Genomic DNA, 14,579 nt, shown 5'->3' with positions numbered 1-14,579 from the left:
GTTGCTGTTGTTGTTGTTGTTTGGTAACGTTGGTGTCATTGTTGTTGTTGTTGTAAGCAATACTAGTCCCTATTAGCTAAATACTCTACTACTAAAAGGTTGAGACCGAATATTTTTCTAATCTGCCCCTTGTAATTTTTCCATATGTAATTGTACGATAAAATCCCCTATGTATTGTATAGCTGTATTAAAGGCACTTGTAGGTCCAATAACTATTTCCTCTACCAAGGGGTGCCAGCCTCAATCAGCCGTAATCATTTAGACAACAGCGATTTCTTTGTTTGTGTAGACATAAAAAAATTGTCTACTTCTGCACCAAGACTGCCACGGTGAATTAACCACAGTGTACATTGTTACATCCACCATCCGAGTGAAGTTTACCGTTCCAACCAAGTGCAGTAAATGTGTAAACTGTCAGATTTATCAGATTAGATCTGATTCCTATATTTAACACGGTTAGTTATATGCTAGATTCGAAAGAAACCATACATTGGCACAGAGAATGGAACTAACAACTCTTCTATGGCATCGTTTCAAAGGGTATAATGAGTTATATGGTATTCCGTACAATGTACAATACTTGATGTAATGTCCCTCCCATTATATTATACTACATATTGAAATATTTAGTTTTCTAAGTATACTCTGTGTGTGTGATAGAACAGCATCGTTTTACTCTTTTTATTACCTTGTGCGAAAGCCAAACAGAAAATTGTGGCAACAAACGTGGGTGTTCAACATAGGCGTACAAAAATCCTGATATCTCAAAGAAGGAAAAAAAAGTTGGCAGCATAGGCGGAGAAAAAAAATCACAGGCAAGCAGATGGGAAAAAAATAATGACTCTCCACCATCTTCCAAGCCCCCCCCCCCCCCCCCAGGATATCAAATGGTCTACCCCTAACCACCAAACCTACCACTCGTACGTCGAACCAGAGGCATCGGTCACGGATCGTAAACTTAAAAAGTCTTAGACAGAAAGAGAGACAGGGAAAGGGAATTTCCTATATTTTGTTTACGTGTATTGACGTATTCTGATTAATCATAGACCACACATAAATAGTGTATCCTCTGTTTATGCTTTATTTGTATGGTGGTCTTTATGCCTTTTTTTGCGTTTACGGAAATTCAGCAACTTAGTAACTCGGCCAGGTACATTGTACACAAAAATCCGTGCTTACGTACGTACGTACATGCCTTTTTTCAGTAGTATAGCGCCATCAACATTGAAGTTAACTCTTGAGTCTTCAGACACCATACCACCGCCAGCGTCTGTAGGATAGTTAAAACACACATTCGTGTAGGGTCTATGGTTAAAAGTGGTTCGTGTATTACCGTCATGATCAGTCAGATAGTAGATGTTTACATTGGTTATGGAAATATGTTAATTTAGCAAATACCCAACCAGTTTCTTCTAGGATTATCTGTGCACTAATTAATTCAAAGTTGGTAAACTCGAATAAGACAATGATAACGGTAGGAATAGGACAGAAAATGAGAGTTTTGATGGTGATATGTAATATTTAAATCTTTATTAACTTGAGATGGAGAGTGAAACAATAATAACATTACAAAGCCGGGAAATCGCGGAAAAAACCCAAACTATTTATTCGCCCTGGTCTGCATGAGGCACGCCAAGGTTGGCATGTTCGTGTGACCCTATTTTTTTCAAAAATGTTTCTAATTTTTTTCCATGGAAACTATGAGTAGGTCGGTCAATTTGAAAAAAAAAACATCTTTGCCTCTCCCTTTCCTCCTTTCAATCATCTTGTCATTGGATGCCTGGAAACAAGCCCTTTCAAAGCTTCTCTTACACTCACCCGCCCCTCCCCCTGAATAACTTCCGTTATTAAAGAAATGCTCTGTTCGTGAACAAGTGTTGGCGCTGCCATGACTGTAGATGATGTCGACAGACACAGTGTCGATGTCCAGAAACTTGTTTATGCTTGTCAGGGAGGACGATATTTCACAACATATCAAGGGCGGGCGAAGATTATAACAAACAATTATTTTGATGACGGAGCTGAAAATTTGCATGTTTGGTAGTGTAGAGAAGAATAGTTCGACATGTATGTTTGGGAGGGTAGAGAAGAAAATTTGACATGTATGTTTGGGAGGGTAGAAAATAATAGTTCGACATGTACGTTTGGGAGGGTAGAGAAGAAAATTTGACATGTATGTTTGGGAGGGTAGAAAAGAATAGTTCGACATGTACGTTTGGGAGGGTAGAGAAGAATAGTTTGACGTATGTTTCGGAGGGTAGAAAAGAAAATTTGACATGTACGTTTGGGAGGGTAGAAAAGAAAATTTGACGTTACTGTGGGACATTGTAATCTAATATTAGGTTTGAATATACGACAGTTATAATAGCAATATGGCAGGCATGATAGGAGAAATATGACAACAAAATATCCACAGACTATGTAGATGAAATTTGTAATACCGGAACAAGATGTGAACGTTTTTAAATGTTCCCTTCGGAATAATTACATCAATGCCACATCCTATTGCCTGTATATTTGATGATTACAGAAATGAAGTGTAATGGACCTCACCCCCAATACGGTATAATACTTATATGTCACTTTCTATGTGATTATATACCAAAGCTTTAGAATTAAAATGTGTTCTAAAAACAGCATTATACTGTGGTCACTTACTGAAATGTACTTTGGAATTGAGATTAATGTTTTTGGAAAGCTTTGCATTCACTGTAACTGTAACTGGGGTATTATTTTATTGATCAGACAAACCAAGAATATATATTTACTGAAACTTCTATAGCTGATCAGTACTGTGTTGGGTGTGATTACCCCAGGTGATCAGTACTGTGTTGGGTATACGATTACCCACAGGTGATCAGTACTGTGTTGGGTGTACGATTACCCACAGGTGATTCAGTACTGTGTTGGGGTGTATGATTACCCACAGGTGATCAGTACTGTGTTGGGTGTACGATTACCCACAGGTGATCAGTACTGTGTTGTGTGTACGATTACCCACAGGTGATCAGTACTGTGTTTGGTGTACAATTACCCACAGGTGATCATCAGTACTGTGTTTGGGTATACGATTACCCACAGGTGATCAGTACTGTGTTGGGTGTACGATTACCCACAGGTGATCAGTACTGTGTTGTGTGTACGATTACCCACAGGTGATCAGTACTGTGTTTGGTGTACGATTACCCACAGGTGATTCAGTACTGTGTTGGGTGTACGATTGTGCCAACAAAGTCTCATCGAATGAATAAGTCTGGACGAGTTTCTTTATACAGTTATTACGGTTTTATTTCGAGTCATTAACGAAGAGCATTACAGCCATACATCACTGTAGGATCATACACATCATTGTTGTAACAGCAGTTACCATAGTATCGTATGTGTAGACATAATGGTCGATGCAATCGAAATGGTAATTGAAACCGCAATGGTCGTAAAAACTGCAAAATATGATACGAGAATAGAATACATAAAAAGATTGTCTTGATTACGTAATACAGTGTCGAATAGACAAAGCAAAAGACTACAAGTGTACAGCTACACAAAAGATACACTGAGGAAATACTACAACATCAATCTGAAACGATAAATCTGTGATAATTACCTCGGTGGCGACCTTGAGACCTTGAGACAATAAACTAGTTGAGATTGACGTGCATTTGAACGAAGTTTTTGAATGAAGTTAGACAAGTGTCTTCTTACTTCACTGCAGCACGCTGTCTCGTGGCGAATGTGCGGAGGTATACAGAAACACGCCGTAAATATGCGTGACCTTTGACCAAGTTTCGAAGACAAGGTTACCTCGGCCAATGTTTACATATTTTGTATAATACACCTGTCGATTCTCGCATAGTAACGTAATTGCTCCCTACCGAAACAATATAGGAATGTAAAGTGACCGAAGAAAAAGATAAACAAATGAACTACTTTTGCGAAGGGAGAAAGAACAAAGGAGGTGACAAGTTCAACCACAAGCTTGCACTGAAGGACGCCCTCTGGAGACTTTGCAAAGTTCCTAGTTTCTATTAAAGGGCAGCTGCAGTTACACTCCCACCCAAAATCAGTATGATTTTCATACCAAAAACACTACAACAAAGGGAGGAATTGCCAAAACAGGAAAATTATCAGTACAATCACTAAGTTCCAGCTCCCACCCATAAAGGGTTAAACTCACCTTATTTACTGTCTTCATCAGTATTTTCAACGAGCAAAACAAGCTTGTGAATTGGTCTTTCTAGAAAGGTTAATTTACTTATTCTCTTACCTTGTTTTGAGAGGTTTGGGTCACCCATAAGGATTTTCACTCGGCGTACAAGGCCATCTTCATCATGAATGGTCTCTGTTACCTTAGCTAGTCTCCACTGACTTCTGATGGTGTCTTCTTCTTTAAGAAGTACTATGTCACCTACCTGGATGTTTCTCTTAGTCTCTCGCCATTTTTGTCTGGATTGAAGATTCAGCAGGTACTCTTTCCGCCATCTTGTCCAGAATGTGTTGGCAAGGTACTGAACTGCACGCCATCTTTTTCTAGCATAAAGATCCTCCCGAACGAAGTTACCTGGTGGCGGCAGGACAATATCCGACTTCATGGTCAAGAGTTGATTTGGGGTAAGTGGTGAAGGTCCAGTGGGATCATTCAAGTTTTGAACTGTCAAAGGCCTGCTGTTAACAATGGCCATGGCTTCGTATAAGAATGTTCGGATGGATGATGTGTTCAGTCTGGTTCCGGCTAGATCCAGTATTCCTTGAAGAACATTCCTTACTGATCTGATTTGACGTTCCCAGATGCCACCCATGTGGCTGGATGCTGGTGAATTGAAGACAAAATCGCACTGATGCTTTGACAGTGCATCCTTAATCTTTCCTTCATCAAGATTTTGTAGACCATGTTGAAGCTCATTTTTAGCCCCAACAAAGTTGGAACCTCTGTCACATCGTATGTGCCTCACGGGTCCTCTGATAGCGATAAAGGAACGTAGACAATTCAAAAATGCATCTGTTGACATCTCTTCCACAACTTCTGTATGGATGGCACGAAGTGCTAAGCAGGTGAAGATAACGCCATACCGTTTCACCTCACTCCGACGTTCTTTGATCAAGAAAGGACCAAAACAGTCCATTCCACAGTATGTGAATGGTGGGGAGGGCTCTAAACGATCTTTGGGGAGATCTGCCATCCTCTGGGTGTTTGCTTTCCCTCTAAGCTTTCTGCATTCAATACATCTGAATATGCAAGTTGTAACAGCTGCGCTGCAGTTTACTACCCAGAATCCACTTGACCTTAGTTTGTTTATGGTTATTCCACGTCCTTGGTGGGCCACTCTTTCATGACACCATCTAATAATCAGCGTAGTTACATGACTCTTTCTAGGAAGGATCATGGGATGCTTAACTTGCTCAGTCATAGTTGATCTGTCCAATCTTCCTCCAACTCTCAGCACTTGCTGATCATCTAAATATGGATTCAGTGGGGATAGGCTACTTTTCATTTGAACTGACTTAGTGGGATGTTTCAAGGAGTCTATTTCTTCAGCAAAGACCTCTTGCTGTGCCCACTTTACGATTGTCAGGGTTGCTTTCTGTCTAGCCTCTCCAGGAGTGATTGTTGTTTGGTTCCTTTTCCTGGATATGTATTGTTGTAATGCAGTGATTGCAGTTACGGCTCTTGTCCAGTCTGAGAAGTGTTTCAACCGGCTAAGCACTGGCAAGGTTGCTGATGAGGTAGTGACCAGGCATCTTGTGCTCTTCAGTTCTGGGTCATCTGTTAGTACATTTAAGTCTAAGTTGTTGGAGAATGGAACTTCTGTTTCCCATAGGAAGGAGGGTCCACTGAACCAGTTGGACTTTTCCAAACCTTTCACTCCAAGCCCACGAGATGCATGATCTGCTGGATTATCTTCAGAACGCACATAATGCCATTGCTCAGGTAGAGACGACTGTTTGATTCTTTGTATGCGATTGGCTACATATATGTGGAAGCGACGAGCATCATTTCTAATATAGCCGATTACTACCTTCGAATCAGTCCAATAGTAGTTTTCAATATTTTGGTAGTCCAATTCTTTGTTTAGGAAGTTGCTGACTTGAATGGATACAACTGCAGCCTGAAGTTCCAACCTGGGTATGGTTATGGGTCTGAGAGGAACTACTCTCGCCTTTCCCAATACGAGAGAACAATGAACATTATCCTGAGTGTCGATTAGCCTGAGATATGAACTTTGCCCATAGCCTGTCTGGCTGGCGTCAGAAAAATGGTGAAGTTCGACTTTCTTCAAGTCTTTAAAACCTTCTGGCTTGTAACATCTTCTGATTTTCAGGTCACCTAACTTAGGAATCTCAGAAAGCCATGACTCCCACTTTGGTCGTAGCTCATTAGGCAGAGTCTCATCCCAGTTTGTTCCCTTTTTGCACATCTCTTGCAAGATGCGTTTGCCTTGAAGTACAAAGGGAGCGAGAAATCCAAGTGGATCGAATACGGATGCTACGGTGGAGAGTATTCCACGACGTGTAGGGGGGTGGTCCTTTAACACGGGACGAAATTGGAAGGAGTCCGACTCCACACACCAATTAATTCCGAGGGGCTCTTTCCACAGGTAGTTCACTGAAAGAAAGGTCCAAATCCTTGACGTCCTTAGCACGTTCTGTAGCAGGTACAGATTCCATAGTGGTCCTATCATTCGAGATGAACTTGTGTAAACGAAGATTTCCCTTTGAACAAAGGTTGCGAACATCCTGTATGAGCTTAATGGCCTCTGAATCTGTTTGGACACTTTCCAGCCCGTCATCCACGTAGAAATTTCTAGAAACGAAATACACTGCCTTCTCTCCATACTGAGGATTATCTTTAGCCACTTGTTTCAAGCCGTAGTTAGCACAACCTGGTGAGGATACTGCACCGAAAAGGTGAACATTCATTCGGTAAACAACTGGGTCAGTATCTATATTGCCTCCCTTCCACCAGAGGAATTGGAGGTAGTTTCTATCTTCTTCTTTGACTCGAAACCTGTGGAACATCCGTTCGATATCACACATGATAGCAATCCTTTCCTTCCGGAATCGACAGAGAACACCAACAAGAGGATTTATCTGGTCTGGACCTTGCAGTAAATGATCATTGAGACTGGTCCCCTTGTATCTAGCACTGCAGTCAAATACAACACGGATTTTGTCCGGCTTTTTGGGGTGGTATACCCCATGATGAGGTATGTACCATACACATCCATCTTTCTGCTCCTGATCGTCAACTAATTCTGCATCTCCTACTGCAATTATATCTTGCATAAACTTTCTGTAGTCATTTAGGTACTTGGGGTCAGACTTGAAGCGACGCTTCAGGTACCGCAGACGTTGTTCTGCCATTGACTTGTTATTAGGAAGCATTGGTTTATCCTGTTTGAATGGTAGGGGCATAGTGTAAAAACCATCACCTCCCTTATCAATGCTATTTTGGATGATGTTCAAGAAACGGATGTCTTCCTGAGACATAGTAATTTCTTCTTCTTGACTTTCCTTGAAGTCCGACTCAAGTATCTTCACTACATCTGAGGGATTGAAAACTTGCTCCCTAGCAGAGGTCTTAAAAGCATAGCAAACTTCTGATGGAGGGTGCTGTCCTTCACGATATTTCTGTTCATCTCCAATGATACTCACACTTGCCTGCACACAATCCGGAATTACCTTGGTAAGTAGTCGATGAGTTAAACCAAAGACATCTTCACTGTCATTTGGTCGTACCAACTGTCCCACGATGCTCCATCCAAGGTCTGTCTTTACTGCGAAAGGCTGATTGCCCGTGCCTGCGATGCAGTTACGAGGTGCCAGGGCTTGTGGACAATCATAACCAATTAACAAACCTACCTCACACTTCTGTAGAGGGTGTATTAGATGGGCAATTTCTTTAAGATGTGGCCACTTACTTGCGATCTCCGGAGTGGGTATGTGTGATTCCTCTACCGGTATATACTCTCGAGAATATGCCGTAGGCAATGTGACTAATACATTTGAGTCAAATCCACGAACTCTAAGATTTGGATACTTTTGACAAGTGACAGCTCGTTCACATGAAGTCATGGTGGTTAGTCGAAGGCTGACTGGCTCAGACTTTGTCCTTAGCTGTTCACCAGTGTGGTCTAGCACAAACGTAGTATCTGACTGTGTGTCAAGTAACGCATACACCAATATTTCTCTGCCTGGATCCTCGTGACTGGAGATCCATACTGGAACAATCATTGACGAGATCAGGTTTTCTTGTGGGCGAGCAACAGTGTGGCAACCAGCTGCCTTTACTTCAGTCTCCTTTTCTAATTCTTGGTCTGATACATTAGTGGATCCATGAGTTTCCCGCTCAGATGACTTCGAATATTTGGATATGTTAATCCTTTCTTCACTATGCAAGCATGTGGGATGTCTCTTACTGCATTTCTTGCACGTACTACGATTTGGACATTTCTTGGACATATGGCCAGAATTCAAGCAACCGAAACAGTAACCGCCCTTTTTTACGAAGTCCTGTTTCTCCATCATAGGTTTTGCCGTGAATGTGCGACATTCTTGAATTACGTGTCCACCCTTCTTGCAGAAAAGGCAGTTCTGGCCACCTGCTACTGGTTTTGCTTTGGTCGATAAAGTATGTCCTCCTTGCTTGCGCTTCCTGGGTGTCGCATCTGAAGTCTGTTTGTGATCCTTCTCACTTTTCAAAGATCCAATTGAAGTTGCTGGGTCACAGGCAATCTCTGCTTCCTCTTGTATGAAATACACGAATGTTTCAAATGGAGGGTAAGCACATGTAGATTTCTTTATCTTGGCAACCACACGACTCCATCTATTTACAAGCCAATCCGGCAATTTCTGAAGTAACTTTCTGTTCTCTCGAACATCATTCAACACTTCCATGCCTGCTAGGTCTCTCATAGCTGCAAGACATTGTACAAGAAAGTCAGCAAACCGTTGTAATGCTTGGCTATCTTTGCCAGAAATCTTCGGCCATGAATCGAGCTTATCTCTGAAGGCTTCTGTCACTACAAAAGGACTTCCATATCTCTTCTCAAGAACAGATTTAGCTTCTTCATAGGCCCTTTCACTTCTAAGGAGAAAACAACCTGTTACAGCCTCTCTGGCTTGGCCACCTAAATACCTTTTCAGATAATGAATTCTTTCAGGTGGTGGTATACTCCGAGACTCTATCAGAGTTGAAAATGATGATATCCAATCTGGGTAAGTCAGTGGGTCTCCCATGAATACCGACGGCTCAGGTGCAGGTAGTCGACTCATTGTCACAGATGCTGTCAAAGCCTCTGTTAACGCTCTCAAATCATCACTTACAGCTGGACGAAATTCCTTGGCTGAGGGATGCAGTACATAGTCTTGTGGTTTTCGTACCTGTTTTTGTTCCTCAAACTTCAATGGGTCGACCACAGGTGGGTTGCTCAGTTCTGTTTTCACGACAGGTCTCTTTGTCATTGTTTCAGGCAAAGGAACATTAGATACAGTAGGTAGACCGCTTTGTTCTGTTTTTACAACAGGTCTCCTTGTCATTGTTTCAGACACAGGAAACCTAGAAGCAGCATGTGGACTGCTTGGTTCTGTCTTCACAACAGGTGGTGGTGCCAATAACGACATAGGATGAGGGGATGTCACAGTGACTGGGAGGCCATCAAACATCTCCTCTCTCTCATAGACTGCAAGCTTGGCCTTTTCAATATGAAGTTCTCTCTTTATTTTCTGCCTATCCAGTTCTCTCATCTTGCTTTCCATCTCTGCTTCTGCCTCAGCACGACGTTTTTTTTCGGCAAGTTCGAGTTGATTCAGCTCCTCCTCATGCGCTGCTTCTTCTTCCCTGGCTTCAAGTTCTGCCTGAAGAGCAGCTGCTCTAACAGCAGCATCCCTGCGCATAGATGAAGTGTTGGACCCTTTAGATCGTGCGGTTGACGCTGAACAAACAGAGCTTATAGGCTTAGCATACGAAAATAAGGAACCAATCGATACCATGCTTTGCATGTCAGCTTGCTTTATGAGACGCTGTGCACGAATGATAGTCCGATCTACATAGCTGTTCATGCGATCCACAGCCTGGACTGTCAAAGGGGTGACTGATATAGCTCGCATCTTATCATGAATCTTGAGTATTTCGACACGCTCGGTCTCCACCTCTCTTATCAAAATATTAAGTAAGTCGATGGACATCTGAGCCATAAGTTCAGGTTCTGTCACACGCGGTAACAAATGATCGAGTGCATGGTGCAATTGAATTTCAAGATCATCCAACTTACCTTCTCTTGCCTTCTCAGTAAGCTTGGACACTCTTTTCGATCTGCGTAAGCCTACTGTGGGCTCACAATCATCATTACCTTGGTCATCTCTAGTTGTAAGTTCTACTGTGGACTCATTAATGACCTCACCTTGATCATCCGCAATTGGTGTTTCAATATTTTGTCCCAACATCCTTGACCCTAGCTAGTGTATACAAGAAAAACAAGAGAGCTGGAACAAGATCAATGACTGAAATTCCCTGAAATAATTTACCCCACAACAAAGTCAAGGCAGGCGTGACAACACAAGCAAATTACTGACAGGGCCTTACTAACAAACAGTTTAAAAGTATGCAATAAAACCCATATGAGTTTCAATAGTGAGACTAACCGTTATATGCAAAGAACGACAAAGGTGACAAGCTGATGTGTTGTATAACAGTAACACATTGGCCAAAACAAACCTGAAATCGAAGTATATTATACATAAATATACGTGTACACAAGGAAGCATAAAACTGACAGTTTGACAGTTAATTGTGTCCACAGATTGAGTCTCTCGTTCTCAGATTCCAAGGAGATAGAATTTTCTGTTCTTGTCACTTGTTGAAAATATGTCCACTACACACACAACTGTCTCTCGTAGATGAAGTCTCTTGCAAGGTATGTCTTCTGACGAATGGAATTTATCTCTGACCAGGATCAGCCTTCAAAAGGTGAAGCAGGACGTTACTGATGACAATATACAGCACAGTATGAGATTCCAGTATCTTGCACCAGGAACATTCAATTGTCATCGAGTTGCGAAGATAGGTTACGTAGGTCTCGAGTTTTTACTGTGCCAACAAAGTCTCATCGAATGAATAAGTCTGGACGAGTTTCTTTATACAGTTATTACGGTTTTATTTCGAGTCATTAACGAAGAGCATTACAGCCATACATCACTGTAGGATCATACACATCATTGTTGTAACAGCAGTTACCATAGTATCGTATGTGTAGACATAATGGTCGATGCAATCGAAATGGTAATTGAAACCGCAATGGTCGTAAAAGCTGCAAAATATGATACGAGAATAGAATACATAAAAAGATTGTCTTGATTACGTAATACAGTGTCGAATAGACAAAGCAAAAGACTACAAGTGTACAGCTACACAAAAGATACACTGAGGAAATACTACAACATCAATCTGAAACGATAAATCTGTGATAATTACCTCGGTGGCGACCTTGAGACCTTGAGACAATAAACTAGTTGAGATTGACGTGCATTTGAACGAAGTTTTTGAATGAAGTTAGACAAGTGTCTTCTTACTTCACTGCAGCACGCTGTCTCGTGGCGAATGTGCGGAGGTATACAGAAACACGCCGTAAATATGCGTGACCTTTGACCAAGTTTCGAAGACAAGGTTACCTCGGCCAATGTTTACATATTTTGTATAATACACCTGTCGATTCTCGCATAGTAACGTAATTGCTCCCTACCGAAACAATATAGGAATGTAAAGTGACCGAAGAAAAAGATAAACAAATGAACTACTTTTGCGAAGGGAGAAAGAACAAAGGAGGTGACAAGTTCAACCACAAGCTTGCACTGAAGGACGCCCTCTGGAGACTTTGCAAAGTTCCTAGTTTCTATTAAAGGGCAGCTGCAGTTACAACGATTACCCACAGGTGATCATGAATACTGTGTTTGGTGTACAATTACCCACAGGTGATTCAGTACTGTGTGTACGATTACCCACAGGTGATCAGTACTGTGTTGGGTGTACGATTACCCACATCAGTACTGTGTTGGGTGTACGATTACCCACAGGTGATCAGTACTGTGTTGGGTGTACGATTACCCACAGGTGATTCAGTACTGTGTTGGGTGTACGATTACCCACAGGTGATTCAGTACTGTGTTGGGTGTACGATTACCCACAGGTAATTAATACTGTGTTGGGTGTACGATTACCCACAGGTGGTCAGTACTGTGTTGGGTGTACGATTACCCACAGGTGATTCAGTACTGTGTTGGGTGTATGATTACCCACAGGTGATCAGTACTGTGTTGGTTGTACAATTACCCACAGGTATACTGTGTTAGGCGTACGATTACCCACAGTTGATCATCAGTACTGTGTTGGGTGTACGATTACCCACAGGTTATCAGTACTGTGTTGGGTGTATGATTACCCACAGGTGATTCAGTACTGTGTTGGGTGTACGATTACCCACAGGTGGTCAGTACTGTGTTGGGTGTACGATTACCCACAGATGATTCAGTACTGTCTTCAGTGTACGATTACCCACAGGTGATTCAGTACTGTGTATTGTGTACGATTACCCACAGGTGATTCAGTACTGTGTTGGGTGTACGATTACCCACAGGTGATTCAGTACTGTGTTGGGTGTACGATTACCCACAGGTGATTCAGTACTGTGTTGGGTGTACGATTACCCACAGGTAATTAATACTGTGTTGGGTGTACGATTACCCACAGGTGGTCAGTACTGTGTTGGGTGTACAATTACCCACAGGTGATTCAGTACTGTGTTGGGTGTATGATTACCCACAGGTGATCAGTACTGTGTTGGTTGTACAATTACCCACAGGTGGTCAGTACTGTGTTAGGCGTACGATTACCCACAGTTGATCATCAGTTGGGTGTACGATTACCCACAGGTTATCAGTACTGTGTTGGGTGTACGATTACCCACAGATGGTCAGTACTGTGTTTGGTGTACGATTACCCACAGGTGATTCAGTACAGTGTTGGGGTGTACGATTACCCACAGATGGTCAGTACTGTGTTGGGTGTACGATTACCCACAGGTGATTCAGTACTGTGTTGGGGTGTACGATTACCCACAGATGTTCAGTACTATGTTGGGTGTACGATTACCCACAGGTGATTCAGTACTGTGTTGGGGTGTACGATTACCCACAGATGGTCAGTACTGTGTTTGGTGTACAATTACCCACAGGTGATTCAGTACTGTGTTGGGGTGTACGATTACCCACAGGTGATCAGTACTGTGTTGGGATGTATGATTACCCACAGGTGGTCGTCAGTACTGTGTTTGGTGTACGATTACCCACAGATGATTCAGTACTGTGTTGGGGTGTACGATTACCCACAGATGGTCAGTACTGTGTTTGGTGTACAATTACCCACAGGTGATTCAGTACTGTGTTGGGGTGTACGATTACACACAGGTGATCAGTACTGTGTTGGGGTGTACGATTACCCACAGGTGATTCAGTACTGTGTTGGGTGTACGATTACCCACAGGTGATTCAATACTGTGTTGGGTGTACGATTACCCACAGGTGATTCAGTACTGTGTTGGGTGTGCGATTACCCACAGGTGGTCAGTACTGTGTTGGGTGTATTCAAAGTTTAAGATATGTACATTTTGTTGAGTTAGCTCGTTAGTATTGATTATGTTATCATGCATGTATACAATTTTGGAAATTACTGTACTTAATTTAGTATAAAATGTGTTTCATATAACTGTCTACCTCACCTCTGTAATTAGTTCAGATTGACACTGCCTCTTGTACCCAACATGCCTGATAGGGTGGTGTTTCCGGTTCTATGTTACATGACGGTCGGACAATGAAATTACAGCAAATCCGGAATCACTACAATTCCTTTGTGTGATCGTCATGTATATGGAACCGGAGACGCCACCATTTCATGCAATGTAATTAAGTAAGTGGTTTTGTTATTTTGTTGCCAAACATTGACTTTCATTATTTACAGATAGATATATCCACACAGAATTTATTTCCCATTGTTTTAATTAATTTATTGTCCATTTCAAATAGGACATTGTTAGATTTGGAGTAAAATAAACACAGCTGGAAAGAACAATTCCGATTCTGGTGTATTTTGGCTTTTTTCACTCGTTGATCCTGACAACAGCCCCTGAAGACACACACTTATTACTAAATTCATCAACAGGTAGAGTAACGATATTACTGTATGAATAGAGTTGGTAACGTCTTCATAATGTTGCTATAGTGACAGGTAACATTACTTTGTCATATTTCCCGTTCATCCCCAAACCATAGCATGTATATCGAATATATCAGTATAATAATGACCGTATCATAAGATACCAGATATTACGTTTTGGTTTGAATATGAGAGGGCCTATAGTATTTTTTAAAATACTGCTAATAGCGTTGTAGCACATATACTAGTCCATCTTAACATTTGCTGAATGACTATCCAGTTGCCTATCCAACCATGTTGCTATCTTTGCGATATATGCGATCATTTAGATGTTGCTATGAGCATGGTCATGTTGCTAGATATATTTTCATACGTTTTT

General features: G+C 41.7%; 1 protein-coding gene across 1 annotated transcript; it reads right to left on the bottom strand.

Moving 5' to 3' along the window:
* Positions 1-4,175: 4,175 nt before the first annotated feature.
* LOC144445377 (uncharacterized) lies at positions 4,176-6,413 on the bottom strand. The gene has a single exon (XM_078134915.1). It carries the CDS (start codon positions 6,411-6,413, stop codon positions 4,176-4,178), a length of 2,238 nt encoding a protein of 745 aa, XP_077991041.1.
* Between the last annotated feature and the right edge of the window lie 8,166 nt (positions 6,414-14,579).

This window comes from Glandiceps talaboti, chromosome 14 (genome assembly GCF_964340395.1).
Source record: "Glandiceps talaboti chromosome 14, keGlaTala1.1, whole genome shotgun sequence".
Lineage (NCBI taxonomy): Eukaryota > Metazoa > Hemichordata > Enteropneusta > Spengelidae > Glandiceps > Glandiceps talaboti.
The sequence above is the reverse complement of the archived record's forward strand: the minus strand, read 5'-3'. Positions and strand labels throughout refer to the sequence as shown.